Source organism: Mustela putorius, unplaced genomic scaffold, assembly GCF_011764305.1.
Source record: "Mustela putorius furo isolate JIRA1106 unplaced genomic scaffold, ASM1176430v1.1 tig00003859_pilon_pilon_pilon, whole genome shotgun sequence".
NCBI classification, from domain to species: Eukaryota; Metazoa; Chordata; class Mammalia; order Carnivora; family Mustelidae; genus Mustela; species Mustela putorius.
Window position 1 is genome coordinate 19,612,085 of NW_025422011.1, and position 20,490 is coordinate 19,632,574.

A 20,490-nucleotide genomic window follows, 5' to 3' on the forward strand; every position below is an offset into this window, starting at 1 on the left:
GAAGACTGGTGGCAGGCGGTGGGGGATGAAGTACATTATGGGGATTAAGAGTTAATTGTTGAGCACTGAGAAATGTTATAAAGTTGCTGAATTATTATACTGTATGCCTGAAAGTAAGAGGACACTGTAATTATACTTGCATTTAAAACTGAAATTAAAAAAATGAAAGATACCACCTCCCTCCCAACAACAAAGTCAACGGGCCAAAATTATGGTGTCTGTCGAGTTGAGCTCCTTCCAGAGGAGAGAGTGTGTTCCTTGCCTCTTCCAGTCTCTCATGGCTGCTGGCCTTCATTGACTGATGGCTGCATCTTTCCAATCTTCAAAGCCAGCATATTCAGATCTCTCACTAGTTTGTCCTCACACAACCACCTCTCTACATGTATGTCAAGTAAGGACACATGTGAATACATTTAGAATAAATTATGATAAGCTCACCATCTTAAGATCCATAACTTAACCACACGTGCAAAGACTCTTCTTTATAAGGTAACATGTACGGTTTTCAGGGATTAGGACCTACTATCTTTGGGCCATGTTTCCGCCTACTACCTGTATTTTCCACATAAAAACTGATTAAAGACTATATCATATGTTTGGTTTGTGAACAGCCATATATTAATAGGTAACATTTTTAGGAAGAACAGGGAGGGGCACAATGCTAGCTGTTCTCATACTATTATTTTATTTGACCCTCATAACAACTTGAGGTAGGGGTAATATGGTGTGTTTAGTTAAATAATTAGAACACAGTATCACAAATCGTGTTTAAGATGTGATTTGAAGCTGGTATATTTTTTCTGTCTCTATTTCAACTTGGCAACTTTCTTATTATCCATGACACCTACATTTGCGCTTCTAAGCATTCATGTTTTCTATATGTCTGAAGGGGAGAATAATTTGTAATTGCCTAAGCAATTGTCTCAAAATATTTCTAACACTCTGTGAATTTGCACACTCACTAGAAATAAACTCTAACATAATGTTTTTAATCAACTTTTTAAAAAAATGATATTTTCCCACCTCAAATATAGATTGAAAGAAGAAAGCTTTAAATCATAGAGACTCTTAATCTCAGGAAACAAGAGGGCTGCTGGAGGGATGGAGGGATGGCTGGATGATGGACATTGGGGAGGGTATGTGCTATGGTGAGTGCTATGAATTGTGTAAGGCTAAAGATTCAGACCTGTACCCCTGAAACAAATAATACATTATATGTTAATAAAAAATAAAAATGATAAAAATAAAAATAATCTTGGTAGATCACCAGATAACTATGCATGTTGTACTTCTTTATGACATGTATTAGAGCCCAGCCTAGTCTGACATTCAACTTTTTAAAAACACTCCTAGAATATTGAGAAGCTCTAAGCAAACCCAAAGACAGTTTATAGTCCCTTAGGTATTTGTTTGAAATATTAATAGCCATCCTCTTGGAATTTATCTTGACTTTAATAGTTAAACATTGTTAACTCCGAGCTTTGTGTTGTTTCTACAGAATAAGAACTTACAAACTTAGAATCCTGAAGCTGGAATTTAAGGAACTGTGGGAATCACTTGATCCAAATCCCTTACTTTAACCAATAACCCTCAAGAAAGTCGTGACTTCTTCAAAGCAACACAGTTGAGTTTGAGATGCTGGTGGAAACTTCACTCAGTAACAAGCCCAAGAGAAGTATTTTTCTTATTGCTTCCTTCCTCCCTTCTCCCCTCCCTTCCTCTATTTTTTTCCTTGGTGATTTCTAACTTTCATGCTTTTGTTCTCTCTTTTGGTGCAGCGTGTCGGTAATCAAAGTACGATACCTTGCGTTGCAGCCCCACACATAAAAGACAAGGGAGCAAGTTTGAGTGATTTCTAATCAATATGAGGTTTTCTGATTCTGTATGATTTTCAAAGTCATCACAAGTTTGACTTAAGGGATACTTCTCATAATTTCAGAGACTTTCATTCCTACGAATTATGGACAGTGACCCATCCTATATAATTTATATAAATAGAAGCTACATAAGCAATATTAATTATTCACTCAACAAATAACCTATCAAATTCTTATTATGTTTTATCAAATATACAGAGGATCTAATGCTAAACAAAGATAATGTTCCTGTTCTTATATCTTTTTTTTTTAAATCATTCTTTTTTTTTATAGATTTTATTTATTTATTTGACAGAGAGAGATCACAGGTAGGTAGAGAGGCTGGCAGAGAGAGAGAGAGAGAGGGAAGCAGGCTCCCCGCCGAGCAGAGAGCCCAATGTGGGACTCGATCCCAGGACCCTGAGATCATGACCTGAGCCGAAGGCAGCAGCTTAACCCACTGAGCCACCCAGGCGCCCCCTTGTTCTTATATCTTATATTAAAAAACAAACATGCATTTAGTTAATAATACAGTACTGTGGAGCACTGGGTGTGGTGCATAAACAATGAATTTTGGAACACTGAAAAAATAAAATTAAAAAAAATACTGTACTGTGCACATAAAATTTGTTAAAAAGATAGGTTACATGAAGTGTGTGTGTGTGTGTGTGTGTGTGTGTGTGTGTTTACAGAATTTATTTTTCAGAGCAGTTTTAATTTCACACCAAAACTAGAGGAAGGTTCCACTTGTACATAGTCTCTCCCCACCAGAGTGGCACCTTTGTTACAACTGCAGAACCTACACTGATACATCATTATGACTCAAAGTTGATAATTTACATTAGGGTTCACTCTTGTGTTATAAATTTTATGGGTGGAAAAATGTGTAACAAAATGTATCCGTAACAGTATCATGCAGAGCATTCTATGCTTAGTGATCTTCTGTGCTCTGCCTGTTCATCTCTGTTCTCCTCTCTAACTCCTGGTCTAATAGCCACTGGTCTTTTCACTGTATCCATAATTTTGCCTTTTCCAAAATGCCATACAGTTGGAATCATATAGCATGTATCCTGTTCAGACTGGCTTCTTTCATTTAGTAATATGTGCTTACATTTCCTTTGTGTCTTTTCACAGCTTGAAAGTTCATGTAGTGCTGAGTAATATTCCACTGTCTGGATTATGTCAGTATATGAATAGATCAATCTGTCAAAGGAAGGTTGTGTCCAGGTTTTGGTGTTTTGAATAAACCTACTATAAACATCCATGTATAAGTTTTTATGTTGATGTAAGTTTTCAATTCTTTTGATAAATATCAGGGAAGTGATAGTTGGATCATATATATGTAGGAGTATGTTTGATTTTGTGAGAAACTGCCAAACTGTCTTCTAAAATGGCTACCATTTTGCATTCCCAACACATCAAGTGTTTTTACAAAAAAAAAAAAAGTAGAGAATGATCATGAACAAGTAAATCAATGAATTATGTAATATAATTCAAGAAATGTTAGCTGTTATAAAGAAAACAAAAATCAAGAGGAGGGGTCAGAGATTTTTCTATTACTCATGGATTTTAGAACAAAGCTATATATATTGTCTTAAATTGTAGCTTTATACTTTTGATTCAGATGCAATACAAATAAATTTGTTATTTTGCTGTTAAAACAATGGTCTATTTTGGACACACCATTATTTTTTAAAATGAAGCTATATAATGATGATCTCAGAAAATAGTCATTTACCATACCACTTTTCCCCCAAGGAATAATTCTTATAATTAGTTTTTACATATCCAAATTATTAAGAGAATAAAGAACCTGATCCCATTGTGTTCAGAGTTTAAAATTTAAGTGAGTTTTTCTGATTTTTTAAAAGTTCTCAGAGGCATAGCTATCCCATGTAGTAATTCTGAAGATAAGACTAACACAAAACTTACAATCTCATGTCATATGCATTTCCATTATGTATTAACTGGGATATTATGTGTATATTAATAATTTTTAAGTCATTACTTAGATTTATTTCTTCTCCTTGTCAATCATTCCATCTTCTCCAATTTCTTTTCTTTTTTGTTTTTTTTTTAAGATTTTATTTATTTATCTGACAGACAGAGATCACAAGTAGGCAGAGAGAGAGGAGGAAGCAGGCTCCCTGCTGAGCAGAGAGACCCATGGGGCTCGATCCCAGGTCCCCAGGATCATGACCTGAGCCGAAGGCAGAGGCCTTAACCCACCGAGCCACCCAGGCACCCCTTCTCCAATTTCTTTAAATGGATTCCCCTCACACATTTCCTTTTCTCACACCTCTGACTAGTTGTAGCTTCCTCGCCCTTGGATATCCCAGTCTATGTCCTTGAGTAAAGACTACTTAACATGTTAAGTTGTCATAGAAGGGATAAACCCCATTTCAAGTTTGGACATAAAGGCTGGGTAGGCACAGAGGTTCCAGGAATGATGTTGGATCCTTGATGCACAAAGGATGTGATAATGGAGAGAAGGAGGGGCAGAGTAGCAAATACAACATAATAATGTATCTCTGGCAATTAAAAACAAAGCAGTTCCTACCGTTTCCTTCCAGGCACAGAGATAGAGATGATCATTTACCTGGTGTTATAAGACTAATGTTTCCCTAGTGCCATTTTTACTGAAAATTTGAATGTAGCAAGTAAATATAAAATGAGAAGAGTGAAGATACTTAATATGTTTGGAATGAGGGTGGAATTATTTGCAAGGGAGCATTGCTAACAAAAATATGGTGATGCAAATATATCGTGCATGACTTGGGACCTGAAATGAATAAAATTACTTACAGGCTCTGATCTGAGGGATAGTAAGAAAATGAGTGAGGATAACAGGGAGTGATAGATGTATTCAGTGGCTTTCTGGATACATTGTATGAGTCTAATATCTACTCACTCTTTTGCAATGAACTTTTCTTCCCTGTAGAAAATCCATCTGTTTTCAATAGGGCAGAAATGTGACTCATTCACAGCCAAATAAAGCACCCCTTCCCTTGGCCATGGTGAGTGTCCCAGGCACGTGAGTAATTCAGAATCTTCTCTGGAATTTTTCTGCTGGTACAGACTGAAAGGACTGTCTCATTTGGCTATTGTTTCTAAACTGGTAGGATGTTAATCACATGGTCCTTGGCCTTCTCATCTGCCATATGGAGAGAGATATTTTGAGAGATGGAATGAGACTATCCAAAAATTAGAGAAGTAGAGTAATATCTGACTTTGGTGTTTTTATTTAAGAGAAATACAGAGTTGTATGCTTAGAACCATTTTGTAAGCAAATACTTATTGGTGCATAGCATTACTTACTGATGAACTAATTTTACTTCAGAACCCAGTGATAGCAATTATAATGATAATTATAATTGATAATTTCCACATGTGAAGTTTCCAAATGTGAAGAGCTAAATATGTGCTAAATGTCTTACATGCATTGTTTCTTCATTTACAAAATTAATATTCTGAGGTATATAAAAAACATAATGTTTATTTATAAAAAATGAAATTAAGAAATCAAACTTTCTGCCTTACTTGAAGCATGACAGAGAACATCAGCTATTCCCCTATCAGAAAACAGAAACAGTAACCCAGTTCCTTCCACGGGCACAAGTCACACAATTTCAACTGAGAAACATTTCTAAAATTGCATACAATTTTAGATATAGGCATATAGCCAACATTCTGATGCAGCAAATTAGAACTTGGCAGAATTAATTGATTTTAACAGTAAATAAAATAAAATTTAAGGTAGATTGTAATCTCCCATAAGGCAGTACTTTTGGCTTACCTCTGAAATGCTGAGTAAGAATTATATGTCCTTGCAAAGCAGAAAGATCACTGATGTACTTGTATCTGAGGAAATTTTCAGATTTATTTTTCCGTGTATTATGCTTTGGCTTTATTAGATTGGCTTCCCCAATGTCTTCCTGTGACACATACCTACAGTATTGATCTGGATGCTAAAAACACATATGTGATTTGCAAGTAAGCTGGCCTGAAATTTGACTCAGCTACAAGCATAAATTAACTGCTTTCTTCACGCCAATAAATAGCTAATAATCTTTCTTTTTAAAAATATTTATTTATTTATTAGAGAGAAAGCATGCATGTGCAGGGGAAGGGAGAGAGGGAGAAGCTAGCTTCCCGCTGAGCAGGGAACCTGATGCGGGGCTCAAAACCAAGACCCTGGGATCTGAGCTGAAGGCAGACACTTAATGACTGAGCCAACAAGAGCCCCAATATCAAGCTTTTTTTTTTTTTTAATGTTTACTTTCTTGATCGTGAATAGCTATAAATTTGAATCCTTTCCTTTCTCTCAAAAGTCACCTCCCCAATAAAGCATTCAATGAGGGTATTGCCCTCATCTGCACCCTTACAGTATTGTATTGAAAAAATTATTATTTCGGGGCACCTGGGTGGCTCAGTGCATTCAATCTCTGCCTTCAGCTCAGGTCATGATCCCAGGGTCCTGGGATCGAGTCCCACATCGGGCTCTCTGCTCAGCAGGGAGCCTGCCTCCCCCTCTCCCTCTGCCTGCCTCTCTGCCTACTTGTGATCTCTCTCTGTCAAATAAATAAATAAAATCTTTAGAAAAAAATATTATTTCAATCTGTTTATTATGATTATTCATGTAATTTTCATAATTGTTGTGTCTTATATGCAAAAATGATATTACTAATTTTTTTTTAAGATCTTATTTATTTATTTTGAGAGAGAGGTGGGGAGAGAGAAAGCATGAGTGGGAAGGGGCAAAGGATGAGAGAGAATCTCAAGCTCAAGCAGCCTCCAAGCTGAGCACAGAGCCTGAGGACGGTGGGACCATGACCGGAGCCAAAATCAAGAGTCAGACACTTAGCTGACTGAGCCTCCCAGGTGCCTCTTAAATTCTGTTCTGTATGCTCCTTGTTGAACAAATATTATTTTGTATGACTTACATTGGTAATATTTATATCCTTTAAAAATCCAGCACAATGTTGGGACAATGTTAGGAATTAAGATATTTATTCCAGAAATGAATATATAAATAAATCTCATATGTGCTTCTAAATAAGCAATATTAGAGTACTTCCATTGACAGATCTTTATGTAATAAAATGTTAGCTCTTTCCCTGTCAAAAAATGCCCAAGACTCGCACCTAATAAAATGTTCCCTCCTTGCCCTGTTTCTTTTTTCTTTTCTTCTTCTTCTTTTTTTTTTTTTTTTTTAATGCCTAAGAAATTTACCTAAGCCATTGATGGTGGATTGGTTTGAAAAGTATCAAATTCATTTCACCTAGAACCTCAGAATGTGACCTTATTTGGAAATAGGATCTTTGCACATATAATTAAGTAAAAACCAAGTTATAGGGGCACCTGGGTGGCTCAGTGGCTTAAAGCCTCTGCCTTTGGCTCAGGTCATGATCTCAGGGTCCTGGGATCGAGCCCCGCATGGGTCTCTCTGCTCAGCAGGGAGCCTGCTTCCTCCTCTCTCTCTGCCTGTTTCTCTGCCTACTTGTGGTCTCTGTCTGTCAAATAAATAAATAAAATCTTTAAAAAACAAAACAAAACAAAACACAAAAGTTATACTGGACTAGGGTGGGTCCTAAATTCAGTAACTGGTGTCTGTACAAGAAGAGGAGAGAATGCACATCATCGAGAAGACCATATGAAGACAAGAAGGTGAGATTCTTGAGAAGCCAAAGAATGTCAAGGATCGCCTGGAGGCACTGTAAACTAGAAAGAGGCAAGGCAGGATTATTCCTTATAATCTTCAAAAGGAACACTGCTCTGCTGGCACTTTGATTTTAGACTTCTGGCCTTAAGAAGCGTGAAAGAGTAAACTTTTGTTGTTTTAAGCCAGCCAGTAGGTGGTCCTTTATTATGGGAGCCCTAGGACTTAATGTAGATGGGAAAACTTTACCGACTGGGTACACAACGAGCCACAGAACTAAGCACTTAAAAAAGGCAAACCAGCAGGATTCAAGTGAAAGACTCTAATGGAATTACTTAAAAACAACTCAGGCATGTCCTGGACTCAGAATATATTGGACTCAAACTTCACACCTATCCATCTGCAGACAGCCATGAGGGCCCGCTTTCAGAATGATGACCCTGAAGGATGCTGTCACATTATGAAATAACCCATCAGCTTCACTTGAATGTGTTTACTGAGGCAGGAAGATGGAATAATATATTTTACAGAGATTTACAGTCATAGAGTTGAACCAAAATGGGTTTTCTTCTTAAAATTTACTAGAGATTTCTCTAGAGCAGTAGTTACTGACCTTTACTATTTTTGTCTCAGCCACAAACTCCCTCTGAGAATCGAAACCCTCTCCTCTGAAAAATACACATATGTACTATACTTTTTTTGTTACCTTATAATTTCAGGGTGGTCAGAGAATCTCTGATACCAATCTTTCCATTTTATGGGTTCTCTAAGCATCTCTACTGTAAAGAATAGCAAATTAGGGAAAGCAACTTCAATTTCCAAAATTAAGGTATTGTCCATTGTTTACTCAACTCATTTAACTTTCTGGTGCTAAGAACAGACCAAAGTGTGATCTTAACTTATTCTCACTGCACAGAGTCCTGGCCCTATGTTCCTTTTGTATGCCAAAAATGTGAATTACGGTATTTTAGAAATGGTAGGATTCTAACTTCAAAAGTCAGCATCTAACTGAGGAAATAATCCAGAGAAAAGCAAAGTTAAAGTCACATTATAAGGATAGGTAAGATGCCATTTATACACAAAAGATATTGTCACATACACACATGCATAACTGAATAGTCTGTCATTGGTACTTACAGTAAGTATTCAGAACCCTTGTGATGGTCTGCCATTTACTAAAGCTGGTTATCATGGACTTTAAACCTTTATTAAGAAAAGTTGTTAATACACAGGCTACCAAATTTTGGAAAGCTGCTTCCACAATGTGAATGTTATCCATAGTGTTAAACCTGTATCTCTGAGGAAAAACTAAAGCAAACAAATTAGAAATAAAACAAACAAATCCCCTCTATTTTTAAAGTTCATTATAGCTCCAGGGATAACATAACTTAGTCTTTGCTAATCAGATATGATTTCTACGATATCTATGTAGATACAGAAATTAGTTACATGAGAAAACAGGACAGATGTTATCCATTGTCTAATGCTCAAGGGATAGGGTTGTATGATACCAGAGCCTGCAGGGATGGGGGCATCAAACTGGCTGGCAGCTTCCTGCTGATGGCAGAGGTAGCCTTTGCCTTAAGACAACCAGCTCTGGGGTGTATTGTGATTATTCCTGAAGCTCAGTCTACAAGCTCTCTCTCCAGTTCTCCTAACAACTTTCTGTGATCTCTATATGACCTAATAAATCCTTTTCTTCTCATCAGAGAATTCTTTTTGTCACAGCTGAGAACAGCAACTGATACACTGCATCTAAAAACACATGTTCTATTCCTCATAATCCTGGAAATGTCAATGGCTCCTTGGAATTACTGGGAAATCTACAGACTGGTCAGTGACTTGACCTGTGACAAGAATTTTCTGCCAGCACTTATAACAAGAACAATAAAACCAAACATAAAAAGAGATCAAGTCAGTTATTAGTAAAAGCTAGAGGAGTTGCATTAGTATTTCAGAGTCAGGTTAAACTATACAAGCCATGCAATAAGTAGATGAGCAAAAGAATCGAGAGACTAAAAAGAAAAAAAAAAAAATGGAGCTAATGGTGAGAGGGAATGCCTGCCACTGATACAGAGTAGCGTTGACGAATTTCTGATCTCTATCCCTGGGCAGAGGGAGGCCTACTTTTATGTTATTCATCTTGTTGTTGTTGTTATTATTATTATTATTAGTGTGATTATTTATTTTATCCTTACTCTGGACCATCCTGAATGAGTCTCGGGAAAATAATCAATCATCAGAATCTATCTTACAAAAAACATCATAAAAATTAGTTGTGGGGAGGATGGGCATTTTCAGCCTACTAACCCTCCTACCCTTTTGTTTTTTTCACTCTCTTCCTTCCCATTTATCTCCATAATCTGATGACAGACTATGTTTTCACAACAATCTAAATTAATTATTACCAACTATGTATTCCTTTAAAAAGTCCTGGACATTATCAAAATCACACATTTTATTAGGGAGATTTGACTAATCAAAGACAGTTGTCACAATGTCTAATTTGTCTAATATTTCAACACCTATCTACTATCCTATGCATACCTTGAGCATTTTTTATGTCTAAGAAAATTATAGATAAACTTATTTTATTCTAGGGGGTAAAATGAATAATTTTAAAGAAAATTAGAAGAGAGGAGAGAGGGTGTTTGAGAAGTACAAAGTCAAAGAGACTTTAAGCTTTGGAGTCCATGAGATTGGTTATATCACATGATAATGAAGTTATCATATATATATAAGTAAGAAAAAGGAGGCTGAGTTTTTTTGTTTCTTTGTTTTATTTTTTGGTGCAAATTTTTATATTTGTTCCAGCCACATAATAACCAAATATAAAATAAGCAATTGAATGCCAAAAATGGATATGAGATATCAAAACCAGATAATCAAAAAATCATGAACAAACATGTAGGAAACACATGTAGTCCAGGACCAGATGCTTCACAGATGAATACTACTATATATATATATATATATATATATATATATATGTGAGTATATATATATATATATACTCACATATATATATATTTTTAATCTGTCTAAAATAAATTTATTTAAAGAAATTAAATCTCCAAGAGATATACTTCCCACCAAACGACAATACAACCACCACACAGTGGGCTGACAAGCATTGACCAGCGAAATCCAGCAGATATTTATGAAAGCAATGACCCAGATGTTAAACAAAGTTTTCTAGGTAAGAGAATAAGAGGAGCTTCTTCCCTACTCATTTTATGAGGTCTGTATCACATATTTTTTTTTAAGAGAGTCAATACCTATTCTTCTTAAGCTATTAGATAAAACAGAAGAGGAAGGGAAACTTCCAAATTCACTCTACAAGGCCAACATTACTGTCAAAATCAGATAAAGACACTACCAAAAAAAAAAAGCTATAAGCCAATATCTCTGAAGAACACAGATATAAAAATCCTCAACAAAATATTAGCAAACAGGGACACCTGGGTGGCTCAGTTCATTAAGGAATCTGCCTCCAGCTCAGGCCATGGTCCTAGGATTCTGGGATTGAGTCTCACATTGGGTTCCTTGCTCTGTGGGAAGCCTGCTTCTCCCTCTGCCTGCTGCACCCCCTGCTTGTGTGCTCTCTCTGTCTCTGACAAACAAATAAATAAAATCTTTTAAAAATATTAGCAAACACAATTCAAAAACTCATTAAAATCTCATTTACCACAATAGAGTGGAATTTATTCCAGGAATGCAAGAGCGGTTCATTACTCACAAATCAGTCAATGTAGTATGTTCCATTAACAAGAGGAAGGATAAAAGCTATATGTTCATCTCAACAGACACAGAAAAATCATTTGACAAAGTATAATATAAATTCATGCTAAAAATCATCAGCAAAGCACATTTAGCAGGAAAATAACTCAACATAATAAAGGCCATAATGAAAAACCCACACCTAGTATTATACTCGAAGGTGGAAAACTGACATCTCTTCCTCTAAGATCAGAAACAAGCAATGATGTCCATTCTCACTACTTTTATTCAACATAGTACCTGAAGTCCTAGCTGCAGCAATCAGACAAGAAAAAGAAGTAAAAAGGCATCCAAACTGGTAAGGAAAAACCCAAACTATCACTCTTTGCAGAATAACACAATATTACATATAGAAAGCCCTAAAGACTCTATACAAAAAAATTTCTAAAACTGTTAAGTGAATTCAGTAAGGTCACAGGATATAAAATCTAAGTACAGAAGTCTGTTGTGTTTCCATACACCAATAATGAAGCAGAAGAAAGAAATTAAGAAAACAATCTCATTTATAATTTCATCAAAAAGAATAAAATATCTAGGATTAATTTAACCAAGAAGGTGAAAGACCTATACTCAGTACACTATAAGACATTGATGAAAGAAACTGAAATGATACAAAAGAATGCAAAGACTTACCATGTTCATGGATTGCAAGAATTAATATTGTTAAAATGCCCATAATACCTAAAGCAATGTACAGGTTTAATGTAATCCCTATCAAAATACCAATAGCTTTTTTCACAAAGCTTGAACAAATAACCTAAAATAGTGCGACCACAAAAAACTTTATAGTCAAAACAATCTTGAGAAAGAACAGGGCTGGAAGTATTAAAGTTCCATATTTTAAGATATACTACAAAACTATAATAAACAAAACAGGATGGTATCAGCACAAAAACAATAAAATAAATAAATCACATTTAAATCAATACATAGATCAATGGAACAGAATAAAGGGTCCAGAAATAAACCCATTTTTATATGGTTGATTAATCTATGACAAAGGAGTCAAGAATATACAATGAGGAAAATACAGTTTTTTCAATAGATAGTGTTGGGAAAACTGGACAGCTACATGCAAAAGAATAAAACTGGACCACTTTCTTAAACCAAACACAAAAATAAATTAAAAACTAGAAAAAAAAACATAGGTAGTAATCTCTTAGACATCAACCCTAGCAACATGTTTATGGGTATGTCTCCTCTGGCAAGGAAACCAATCCAGAAGTAAACTACTGGGACTACATCGAAATAAAAAGCTTTTACACAGCAAAGGAAACCATCAAGAAAACAAAAAGGTAACCTACTGAATGGAAGAAGATATTTCCAAATGATATATCCAATGAGGGATTAATATGCAAAATACACAAAGAACTTATAGAACTCAAAACCAAAAAGATAAACCATTTGATTAAAAAATATTGGCAGATAATTTGAATACAAATGATACATAAAAAGATGCTCAACATCACTAATCATCAGAAAAATGCAAAACAAAACTACAATGAGATACCACCTCATATCTGTCAGAATGGCTAGTATCAAAAAGACAAGAAATAACAAGTATTGGTGAGGATGTGGAGAAAGGAGAAATTACAGGCACTTTTGGTGGAAATATAAATTGCTACAGCCACTGAAGAAAAAAGTATGAAAGTTCCAAAACTAGAACTACCATGTGACCGAATAATTACACTGTGGATTATTTACCCAAAGAAAATGAAAACACTAATTTGAAAAGATATATGCACTTCTATGTTTATTGTACCATTATCTACAATAGCCAAGATGTGGAAGCAACCTAAGTGTCCATTGATAGATGAATGGATAAAGAAGATGTGGTATACATATATAATAGAATATTACTCAGCCATGAAAAGGAATGAGACCTTACCATTTGTGACAGCATGGATGGGCCTAGAGCATGTTGTGCTAAGTGAAATAAGTCAGAGAAATCAAATACTATATGATTTTCCATTTATGGAGAATCTAAAAACACATAAGTAAACAAATGAACAAACAAACAAAAACAGACTCTAAAATACAGAAAACAAACTGGTGGTTGCCAGAGGGGAGGTGCGTGGGGGAAAGGATGAAGTAGATGAAACAAGTAAGAGGTACAAACTTCCAGTTCCAAAATAAATTAAGTCATGGAGATAAAACATATAGCATAGGGAATGTAATCAATAATATTGTAACAGTTTTGTGGTGACGGATGATGACCAATTATTACACTGAACACTGAGGAACGTAGAGAATTGTAGAATCACGGTGTCACACGCTGAAACTAATGTAATGTTGCACATCAGTTACACTTCTATAATGAAAATAAATAATTTAAGGTAGCCATACTAGACTTCCTACAAATCAAAATAAAATAAAACAGAGACAGATTAGGATACGGTCGGTGCCGAGCGGCTTGTAGCGCATGCGCGGTGATGCTTCTGGGCTCCGCCATGCCTGCTCGTTGCCTCAGCTGCGGCTGCCTTAAGCCATCGCCGCCCCGGGTGGCGACAGTGAGGAGCTGCTCCGGATGGGCCCGCAGGGGGGGGGGGTGGGGGGGCGGGGGGTGCCCGGGCGCCGCACGACTTTTTCGGTGCCCGAAAGTAAACACGCCATTAAGATGGCGGCTGGATGCGAGCCAGTAGGCGGAATTTAGGATTTTGTATCTATGTGGCTGCGAGTGATTGGTTGTGCAACCTTGGTATATATAGACATGCACGGGCGGGGGAGAGGGAGATCCCAACAGCTACGCAGAAATAAAGCTTGCTTCGCTGAGGTCTCCTGGTCGTTCTTGCTGGCGAGAGCGACAGGATACTACTAGAAAGCTGGTGATATATCTATTATAAAATCAAATTTTACGTTGTAGGAAATCTAACATTGTACAAAATTATACACTGAAAACACAGGATATACAGGAAGACAATCACTGGGAAAGACCCCTTGCCATGGAACTTTGTAATCATAGCATAAAGAACATAATGATGATATCAATAAAAACATAGCCATAATATGATATTTCTCATTTTTTCCCAAAGACCATAGTCAATCATTTGCAGCCTTACAGTTAAGATTTAGTATTTCATCCTCTGAGATGAAGATCCTAAAGGGAATTTCTTCTAATAAAGCACTTTATCACAAAAATTAAAACCTAAGGCATACTTTTCATTAATCTCTTTTTTTAATGCAGGCGGAAAGTCCTAACAGAATCTTCTATACTTACAGCTCAGTCAGATATCTTGGTGCACTGAAAAGCTATTTTTTAAAAATGTTTTGAAGGCACCTAACTGCCACTATCAACACTAAAGGGAGGTTCTTCTGTATATTTTCCTATTCCCTTGGATTTGTAAAGAGTTCTCTAAAATGTAATAAGGTTTCCCCCTGACTGCTTCAAACCTTAACATGTTAGGAAAAAATTACACATAAACCAAAACAATTTTAAGAAAACTTTACTGGCATCATTCCACCATTAATTCCTACTGTGGTGATTCTGTTCTAAGAAATACACTGTGGAGGAATAGATTTGACTTGCATGTTCCATGGAAGAGAAAATAAGCAGAAAAGCAGAGGGCATTCTGCCCCACACTGCATTTGCTTTTTAAAAGGTCAGAGTATTTTTCCCACTCCAAGGGACAGCTGAAATCTTGAGTCTCTCTCCTCTACCTATCCCTCCCATCCCTGCTTTCTCCAACTCTAAAACAAAACAAAACAATACCACTCAGAAGAATAACCCATTAGAAGAAAATTAAACTACAAGAGAGTCATCAGAAAGCTGTTTAAAATCTCTTTCCATTCTTTGCACATGCACATCTGATAGACCATTTTAATGTCATAATCAGAGTCCTGATGATGAATGTTTGATACCAAAACATTTGTAAAGTCTATTTTTTAAACTTGATATCAAAGTGAAAATCATTTAAGGAATAATGTGAATAATGAGGTTTATCTATTGTTTAAGTGTCTCAAAAAGTAAAAAGAAGGTATGGACAAATGAAGGAATGAGAGAAGGAAAAAGAAAGTAGGAAACTCTAAAGTGATTGACTTGGGATTCAAAATAAACATAATTAGTGAGACTGGTCAAGGAAAATGTATCATTAATTAGCCATGGTTTCATAGTCCTAATTAACTGCATTCAAAAAAGGTGGAAAGAGAAATGTGGCAGAGGAATTATAGAAAATAAAGTAGTCGTATAATAAGACAAAGACAATACATATTTTGTAGGGTTCTTTGAATTTAAAGGTTCTAAGGAAAGCTGTTCCAGCTTATTTCTGTTCAACTCTACATTACTTTAAGATAATCCTAAATAAATTTTTCATTCCAGTTTGGCTCTTCCTAGCATGAGGTCAATTTCTAGCTAGGCTTCTTCTTCTTCGGCTCCTGTAATGTCATTGGGTAGACAGATGAATTTATGAAATGAAAAATATTTTTTAATATTAGCACAAGCAAAGTATAATTAAACAGGAAAATGAACTAGGGAGGTATGAACTAATAACACTATCAAATATATAAAAGTGGGATTATCTACTCTTTGAAATTCTCGACATTGTAATTCCTTTCCATTGGTACATAACTGAAGGCGAAATTGGCATATGATCAATATTCCAAAAGCTGTTGCAAGTCTATAAGTGGGTTTGCATCTATGCTTTGATTTATATTTAGAATTTGCCTGAAAAATATCTTACCTCATTCTGGAGATCTCGGATCATTTTGCTCTTTCTTTCCATGTCAGTCTTTAAAAAATTAATCTGAAAATGAATGGAATATTATTTAAGCACATTTCAAATTCATTCCTATGGCTTTTATCGATTTATTTTCATGGTTTTTGAAGCATAATACAATGATTATCTCTTTATCGACAAATATTGCAGAAGAGCAAAGGATTAAAATTTTCATTAACCAAACTTTCATAATTTCATAATTTCATACACATATGCATTAATTTTAAAAAGGCTTTTCTCAAAGACAAAAATATTGTTTTATAAATTAAGAAACCATGCATATTATAACTGTGATTCTCTTATCTACTTAACCTCAATTTAAAAAAATGTGTTTAAAAAAAAAAAAGGCCAAACAGCAACAACAAAAAGCTAGATTCTAGGGTTGGGCCTAGAAATCTCCATTCATAAAACACTCTGCAGGTAATTTTGACCTATAGCAGGCTGGAAAGCAATGGCCTAGTGAAATTCCTGGTCAATAAGGCACAGAATGTTCTAATGCTGTACCAAAGAAACCATGTTTCCTTCTGAATTTGATATTGTTGGAATCTGTAATCTTGGTCAGTTGTTCAAACTATGCTTATACAAACATTACACCTTTGCTGTCTGAATATATCTGCCTAAGTATTTTGAAAAAAAAAAATTCAATATAGCATAGTTGTTAAAATCTGAAAGTTTATAGTCAGTGAGAGTTCACTCTGATAAAAAGTACTTTTATGATAGTGGATAAAATATTTAATTTCTCCAATTTTTAATTTCCTCTTAGTCACATTTTTTTAAGTAAAAGGAAACAGATAAAATCAGTTTTACTAAAATGTTTAATTCAATATACTCAAAATATTATTAGTTTGACATGTAATGGATTAATGATACGATTGACTTTTTTTTTTTACAATGTATCATTAAAATCCACTGTGTGTTTTACACTAATAGCCTATCCCAATTTAGCCTAGCCATTTTATAATGCGCAATAGCCTTAAGTAGCTAGTGTTTATATATACTGGACAACACAAGCTCTGAGGATCCCTGGAATGATACAAACAAGACTGGGGATGTGGGTTATCTCTGGAGATACACTGAATCAGAGGAAATCGAGTTTAGGAGTAAAATAAATTTCACCATATATATACGGATTAAAAAAAAATAGTTCTGAAACATTTCAAACATAAACAAAAGACCAAAAAGCAATATGTTAAAACACCTCTGAGCCCAAACCTAAGAATAAAGAAATGTAAATATTTTGTCCAATTTTCTTCAGACCTTGTGAAAAAAAAGTTACACCTACTATTAAAGCCCCACCTAATTTTTCTTCCTTCACTCTCCAGAAATTATTGTGTATAAGTCCTGTGCATGTTTTCCTACATTTTGCTTTCTGTGTATTATGTAAATCCTCGTTAACAAACATTAACATCCCCTCTTTTCTGGCTTATATAGAGGTCCTTAAACAATTCCTTCAAATGGTAATGGAATTCTAAACCAATTCTGGATGGTCAAACTACATGTAAAACAAGCAGAAGCCTGAGAACTACCACGACCATTGTTTTGGTCATCATAATTTTCAAGTTAAAATTTAACTCTGAAGATAATGACAGCAACCTGAAAACATAAGTCACACTCTGTCCCACTAAGAAGATAGTTCTATTTGGCTGAAAATGCAAAGGAATGTAGGATGTGGTGGTGTTCAGAATTAGATAGGTAGGCAGCCCAGTAGGGTCTGCCCCAACAGACAGCTTTGGCACCCATTTCTACTGCTGTGTACAGCCTCAGTCTACGGATAACCAATCTTGGGGCCGGACCAGCCTTTGTGATTCTTAATATAATTGCAAGATACCTTCAGCAATATTACAGCAGGAAACTTTGAAAATTAAAAAAAAAGAAAGGTTTATGACTTACAAGTCCTGGAAATTACATGTCACACCACTTGGGGCCACACAGTGAGGCCATGGATAGAAAAAGCCAGGGAGAGTGAAGGCCTGAGGCTCTGCTTTTATTGGGGTGGAGGGTAGGGGCCTGCCTAGGGTTTCCTGGGATTGCGTTTTTCTTTTTTTAAACTTTTTTTTTTTTCCCAAAGATTCTATTCATTCATTTGAAAGACAGAGATCACAAGTAGGCAGAGAGGCAGACAGAGAGAGAAGAGGAAGCAGGCTCCCCGCTGAGCAGAGAGCAGGATGCAGGGCTTGATCCCAGGACACCTGGATCATGACCTGAGCCAAAGACAGAGGCTTTAACCCACTGAGCCACCCAGGTGCCCCCTGGGGTCACTTTTTAATTGGTGAATTTAAAACATAAGAACACAAGAGGAGAAAAAACCAGCAGCCTAAATGGTCAATTACAGAAATCAACCAAGATCTCCAAAGGAGCCTGAGCTACTTTGGAGCGTAGACCCTGGGAGGGCAGCACCTGGCCTGGACTCCCCTAGTCTTGGGGCTGGCCCTGTGTGTATTTCAGAAGGCTGTCCTACAAGCGAACACCTGCAAGTCACAGCTTACGTCAGCACTTGCATTACGAGAAAGAAAAGCCAGCTGTCAGAGCTTATACCACATCTACCTAGGCATGTGAGAAATTTTGGTACGTTACAGATTTGCCTTTAAGTCATGAAAGACAAAGCCACCTTGCTTATACTAATGACCTGTTCTTCCACGGACCTGCTATTTTTCCCAAATCATCACATTTTTATATTATTCAATATATATGATACATAATTAACAATTTTCAAATTATTGTATTAGTTTTTATATCCAAACACAATAGAAGGGGTTCTCACACATTACTTCAAAACAACCTTTAAAAGTAGCTAGAGGGGCACCTGGATGGGTTAAAACCTCTGCCTTCAGCTCAGGGTCCTGGGATGGAGCCCTACATCAGGCTCTCTGCTCAGCAGGGAGCCTACTACCCCACCCCCCTGCCTCTCTGTATACTTGTGATCTCTGGCTGTCAAATAAATAAATAAAAGCTTAAAAAAAAAAAAAGGTAGCTAGAGCATGCTTTTCTTTTTTCTTTTTTTTTTTTTTAAAGTAAACTCTACACTCAACGTGGGGCTGAAACTGCTGACCCTGAGATTGAGTTGTCTGCTCTACCAACCGAGCCAGACACCCAAAAAACTAACTTTAATTAAAGAGTAAAATAAAAACTGGGGACCCTGGATGGCTATGTCAGTATAGCAGGAGAGTCTTGATCTCAGGGTTGGGAGTTTGAGCCCCACTCTGGACAGAGTTCACTTAAAAATTTAAAAAAAAAAAATCTCATTTATCTAATATGAGAATCGCTACCCCAAGATACGTCTCCAAAGGCAAAGGAAACAAAAGCGAAAATAAACTTTTGGGACTTCATCAAAATAAAAAGCTTCTGCACAGCAAAGGAAACAGTCAAAAAACAAAGAGGCAACCCATGGAATGGGAGAAGATATTTGCAAATGACAGTACAGACAAAAGGTTGATATCCAGGATCTATAAAGAATTCTTCAAACTCAACACACCCAAAACAGACAGGCATATCAAAATATGGGCAGAAGATATGAACAGACACTTCTCCAATGAAGACATACAAATGGCTATCAGACACATGAAAAAATGTTCATCATCACTAGCCATCAGGGAGATTCAAATTAAAACCACATTGAGATATCACCTTACACCAATTAGAATGGCCAAAATTAACAAGACAGGAAACAACATGTGTTGGAGGGGATATGGAGAAAGGGGAACCCTCTTACACTGTTGGTGGGAATGCAAGTTGGTGCAGCCTCTTTGGAGAACAGTGTGGAGATTCCTCAAGAAATTAAAAATAGAGCTTCCCTATGACCCTACCATTGCACTACTGGGTATTTATCCCAAAGATACAGATGTAGTGAAAAGAAGGGCCATCTGTACCCCAATGTTTATAGCAGCAATGGCCACGGTCACCAAACTGAGGAAAGAACCAAGATGCCCTTCAACGGACGAATGGATAAGACAGATGTGGTCCATATATACTATGGAGTATTATGCCTCCATCAGAAAGGATGAATACCCAACTTTTGTAGCAACATGGACGGGACTGGAAGAGATTATGCTGAGTGAAATCAGTCAAGCAAAGAGAGTCAATTATCACATGATTTCACTTATTTGTGGAGTATAACAAATAGCATGGAGGACATGGGGAGTTAGAGAGAAGGGAGTTGGGGGAAGTTGGAAGGGGAGGTGAACCATGAAAGACTATGGACTCTAAAAAACAATCTGAGGGGTTTGAATTGACGGGTGGGTGGAGGTTGGGGTACCAGGTGGTCGGTATTATAGAGGGCATGGATTGCATGGAGCACTGGGTGTGGTGAAAAAATAATGAATACTGTTATGCCGAAAATAAATAAAAAATAAATTAAAAAAATAAAAATAAATAAACATAAAAAAATAAGGATGATAATGAAAACATATTGCAACGTTAAGAACATAATTACTTAAACGTGAAACAATAGAAAATCTTGAGAATGCAGTGCTCAAATATTCAAGAG

The 20,490-nt window shown here is 36.1% G+C and overlaps 1 protein-coding gene across 1 annotated transcript in view; it reads right to left on the reverse strand.

The window, feature by feature from the left end:
- The window catches only part of LUZP2 (leucine zipper protein 2), a 500,071-nt gene that overhangs the window by 251,995 nt on the left and 227,586 nt on the right, over positions 1-20,490 (reverse strand). Inside the window, exon 5 of the mRNA XM_045066118.1 lies at positions 15,972-16,034. Within this exon, the coding sequence (XP_044922053.1) occupies positions 15,972-16,034 (63 nt within the window). The remainder of the gene's footprint in view (positions 1-15,971; positions 16,035-20,490) is intronic.